At 39.0% G+C, this 5,000-nt stretch overlaps 1 protein-coding gene and 1 non-coding gene across 2 annotated transcripts; both read left to right on the forward strand.

Annotated features, from left to right (window-relative positions):
• The first annotated feature begins 1,302 nt into the window (after positions 1 to 1,302).
• On the forward strand, positions 1,303 to 1,375 carry Trnak-uuu (transfer RNA lysine (anticodon UUU)). The gene has a single exon. It is a non-coding gene; the product is annotated as a tRNA-Lys (tRNA).
• A 2,191-nt stretch (positions 1,376 to 3,566) lies between these two features.
• LOC137976961 (melanocortin receptor 5-like) lies at positions 3,567 to 4,445 on the forward strand. Its single transcript, XM_068824276.1, has one exon. The coding sequence runs from the start codon at positions 3,567 to 3,569 to the stop codon at positions 4,443 to 4,445; it is 879 nt and encodes a 292-aa protein (XP_068680377.1).
• Positions 4,446 to 5,000: the final 555 nt, after the last annotated feature.

A 5,000-nucleotide genomic window follows, 5' to 3' on the forward strand; every position in this document is an offset into this window, starting at 1 on the left:
TGAAAACAATAGGGTCATCATGGCCTCCAGCCTTGTTATTAGCCTGAGTTATTAACATTCATTAGTCAACTACCTCGAATATTTCAGCTTCGAAACTTCCAAAAAGATTATTCTAATACAAGAATAAATACGAAAAGAACTGAAACTTACGAATTTCGATGTCTTCTGGCGTAAAATGCCTCTCGCAAATGAACACACTCCCTTCTATTATTTGTTTTCGGAAACTTGCGTCGACAACTCTGTCTCTCGTTACAACGTGCAATAACGCCTTTCTCCAGCTTTGTTTGTTTTTTTCAGCGGAAGGTGGAATTTTAAAAATACCGATCCCTTGGTATTTTGGCTTTCGTGACACGCCGCACCCAAATATTGAGCAGTTTACTCCAGGCATCACAATATATTAAGTCTCTGTAATGGCTGCCAGCTTCCAGCGTGCACCTTCGATGTCACGTGACGACATGAATTTCCGAGCAATAACATATTGGCTAAGGACTGGGCCGTTTCCAGACACTCCGTGGAGAGGCTATGGCTCAGTTGGTAGAGCCGAGCATCAGACTTTTAATATGAGGATCCTGGGTTCGCGAATTCGCAGAAAAAGATTGATCTCGGCGTCTGCTCTAAGGAGTACAAGGAACCTAAGCCAATATTGAAATCGAATTTGTCGATTAAGCGCCATGCATAGAACAGCGATGAAAGCGAGAATGTTACAATTCTTGCCTTCATTTCCGTTTCCCACCGCAAAAATATGTAACTAAAATTGTCTTTATTAATAAGTGAGCACACGCACAAATAACATTGATTCATGAAAACGCTTGAAGTCGGTTAAAGCGGTATGAAAACTGCGGTCACAGGAATGTAAAGATAAAGAAAAAAACTCCCATATCGAGCGGGTGAAATCATGAATCATCAATTTTCGTTTAGTTTTAATGCTGCTTACGCAAAAGAAGCGTCGGTTTCTAACTAACGACTATTCTTGCTATTTTCCTGCCTTTTTTTTTGTTTGTTCGTTATGGTGAAACACCTTATTCCAAAATGGCCGCCATTTTAGTATTCTTTTGTTTGCATGCAAATTCGCCCTGATGGTCTCGCTTTCAAACGAAAAATTCAGAAGACTATTTAACCTTGAATGAGGCCACAAGTGCAATTAGCATGGAAACAAAAGAATACTAAAGTGGTGGCCATTTTGGAATAAGGTGCATGGTCTAGTGAAGACAGTAATTATATTTAGCAGGGCAAAATTCAAAACCCAGCTGAAACGGTAGGACCCTGTGGATGCGTTTGACGACTCCCCCTTTTCAGCAATGAGCCCGGTTAGCTCAATCGGTAGAGCATCCGGCTTTTAATCTGAGGGTCTTGGGTTCAAGACCCATATCGGGCGGATGAATTCAGACATCGTTTAATGCTGACTACGCAGAAGAAGTGTCGGTTTCTAACTAAAAAGAAAGAAAGTAATTATATTTAGGACGACAAAATTCAAAACACAGGTAAAACGGTAGGGCCCTGTGCATGCGGTTCACGACTCTTCTTCTTGGTCTCATGAAAATGGTCTCATGGAAAAAGAGTAATTATTATATAATAACAACTGTTCGCCGAATGGAGGCAGCCGACACTTCTTCGAATAGTTGATTTAGTATATATTGAAACAGTTAGATAATATAGCACGAAAAGATGATATTTCCTTTATTCCTGCATTACAAAATTTTCGGGCACAAATCCCACTCGTGTTGCTCGGAGGTGAATAGCAATGGCTTTTAGGAATTTGAGTAGCCAATCAGAGCGCACCTTCAACGCTATCCACTGTTTTAGCATATACTAACTATATTTATAGACCCTGTCGATGAAGTTTTCTGGACTCATGTTCATCTACCCTTTCAGTCCTTGTACGGGAACACAAGAGTCCAATAAATTGACACCGAGTTGTGTGGCAGAGCATTGCACTGGCATCGCAGAGGTCATCGGTTTGAATCCCGTTGAAGCCGCATCACATCACATCACATCACATCACGCATCATGAAGAACGCAAATGCTTGTACATCAGAGCAAAATGGGCCATTTCCGAGTTGCTGTTTGTCTCGGTTTCAAAGTGAGTCTTGGTGCTCAACTATTGTAAGGCAAATGAATTTGATTTGCATAAGAATACGCAACTCATTTCCATTTGAATGGTTGTGCACCAGGACTCGCTTTGAAACTGAGGCATGCAGCAACTCGGAAATGGGCTATTCAAAACACGACACAAACGGTAGTACCCTGTGGATGCAGTTCCCGGATACAAACATGAGCCCCGTTAGCTCAGTAGGCCTGAGAGCTAAAGGTCCTGTCACGTTCAAGTCCTATCAGCCTACAAGCCCCTGCCCCTCCCTCTACAAAGTCCTTCAGTGGTCACTTTGAATATTATGCTTCCTTTTAATATTCCGTGGCGCCTCGAGGCATTGAGCTTTTGCGCATATTAGTGGATTAAAATAGTCTTTATGCACCATCAAAAATTATTTGTTACTAAATGATCTCATTTGTTCTTACTATCAAACCTCATGCAAATGTTTGTTCAATAAACATACTAAAAAGGTTCCGTCAAAATTGTATTTTTTTTAATTAATGCAAAAAAGCATATTTTTGTACTCAGTACCATTAATTATTGGGATTGCAAATGTTTTAAAATTACTTTTAAAAATGTTGAAACAATTCTGACTCCCAATAATCAAACCCGCTTTTTCGGAGCTTACACTTGTCTTTATACGTCGCAATTTTCTATGTACCTCTGCCGAGTAGCAACATCTTTGACATTTCATCGACAAATGTCAACTAGCATGCAGTTATCTGCATGCAGTCATGTATTTTTAGTGAGATGGTAATTAAAAACAAGAACTTTAATTCAAATGAAAGCTACATGTCGTTTCGGTGACTTCTTTCTTCTGAGAAGAAATTAACAACAAAAACTTAAAACTCAACCAAAACTGTAGTTCTTTGCTTAAATTTCATAATGGCTATGGTTTATGAATCAAACTTTATTTTCGCGCTTCATTTTAAATGTATCTGTCCGCATTTTCACGCTTAAGTCCCCGTTTGATACAGCGGCGAACTTTACATTTCTTCATAAGCTTTTATCCGCGAAAGAACTTTTGGTTTAAGCACTAGCGGCTCAAGACTCACCAAGACTTCAGCGACAAATAATTATCTGAACTGAAGAAAAAATATATTTGATAATTTGCAGGTGTAAAACGACTTTCGAATTTTTTGAAAATGATTAATTGGTGAACCTTCTCAGTCATAACACTTTTTACTAACATCGCCTTTTAATTAAAATTTATTAACATCCCCTCCTGCAAAACATTAAAGCGCAGTTTACATCAACATTGTGCACCTGTTTGCTAATACCTAAAGGCTACTTTTCCTAAAATGTATTTCTCAAAGAGATTCAGGTGGGATAGTTATACTGGTTTTGCCCATTTTCCATATTGAGAGACCAGACTATAATTAGGCTGCAAAAAATATTGGATAACGCCATGGACAGGTGAATAACCAGTCAATCGTGACCTTGGTTCTTATCAAACAGCCGTGGTCGGAGGTTTAAAATGGAAGCAGCATTCAAGCTTTGTCGAGTACTTCTTCCAAAATACTACGAAAGGCTTAAAGACATAGAGGGATTGTATATCTCCTTGTGCGTTTTCAACGGGCTGTTATCTTTTACAGCCATAGTGGGAAATGTGGTGATCATTTTCGCGCTAAAGAGAGCATCGTCTATTCCGTCACCTGCGAGAATTCTAATGTTCTGCTTAGCAGTAACAGATCTCTGCATTGGGGTATTTGTTCACCCACTTTACATCGCTCTTATACTGAAAATTCAACAACAATTTTCCTGCGAAAACATCAGTGAAATTCTTCTGGTGTTTTTTTTACTTGGAGCTTTCTCAATATCTGTGTCATTAAATACGGTCATCTTTATTGGAGTGGACCGCTTGCTTGCCATACTTTTGCATTTGAGATATAAAGAGCTGATTACTCCAGGGCGTGTTAAGTTGGCCATGGCTTGTTCTTGGATATGGTGCATTACCATAATTTTCTTTTGCGTCTTTTATAACTTGGAGTTTGGAGAAATTGCTATGGTCTGTTTCGGTTACTGCGGTCTGCTTCTACTCACTATAGTTTATGGGAAAGTTTTTCTGGTTGCCCGTTATCACGCAGCAAACATTAACTGCCAAGCACAAACAACGATTCATCTCTCACGTCTTTCCAGTTTGGCCCAAAACAGAAACTTAGCCATCAAAACCTTCTATGTATATATCGTTTTCGTGCTGTGCAATTGCCCCTATTTTATTACCGAAACTGTTTTGATAAACTCAAACCCTGACATAAGGATTCAAACAGCGATTCACCTGACAACGATTCTGCTGATGTTGAACTCTTCGTTAAACCCTCTCATATTTGCTTGGAAACTGAAAGAAATTCGCTAAATCGTTAAAAACAACTTCAAAATGTTTACTTTCTTTAGACAAAGTGAAAATGATTCATAAAATTCATGACTGTTCCGGCACTCGGAATCAACGCGGATAATATGAATTCAACGTTCATTGTTAAATGTCAAAAGAGCTTTTTAGGTGAAGATGATGAGGAGTAGCTGAGGAAATTGAGCAGAGAAATTGATATGATTCCCTGATTTTACCTCACTAAATTACGCTAGTTTCCCATGCACGTGAACTTGCCCTTGTTTTCGAAAGGGAAGAAACGTCACAACTGTCTCATCAAAACTCTTCATCTATTCATTTCCAGACAAACAAGGCACAAAAATCAAATGTATCATTGCCCATAATGTCTACATGGATTTGTTGGGGGACAGTTTTTTAGAAGACTACAAACCACTCTGAAATCAGCATGGTCCCCTAAGGAAAGAGGGGAAAGGTAAAGAACAACTCCATCAACTGCATTCCAAACAGTTAACAATATGAAGAAGTACATTACCTTCTCGGTTGTGCACTTGCCAGCTTTCATTGACTCTGAAATTTATTAAA

The sequence above is a fragment of the Montipora foliosa genome, chromosome 11, assembly GCF_036669935.1.
Source record: "Montipora foliosa isolate CH-2021 chromosome 11, ASM3666993v2, whole genome shotgun sequence".
In the NCBI taxonomy this organism is placed as follows: domain Eukaryota; kingdom Metazoa; phylum Cnidaria; class Anthozoa; order Scleractinia; family Acroporidae; genus Montipora; species Montipora foliosa.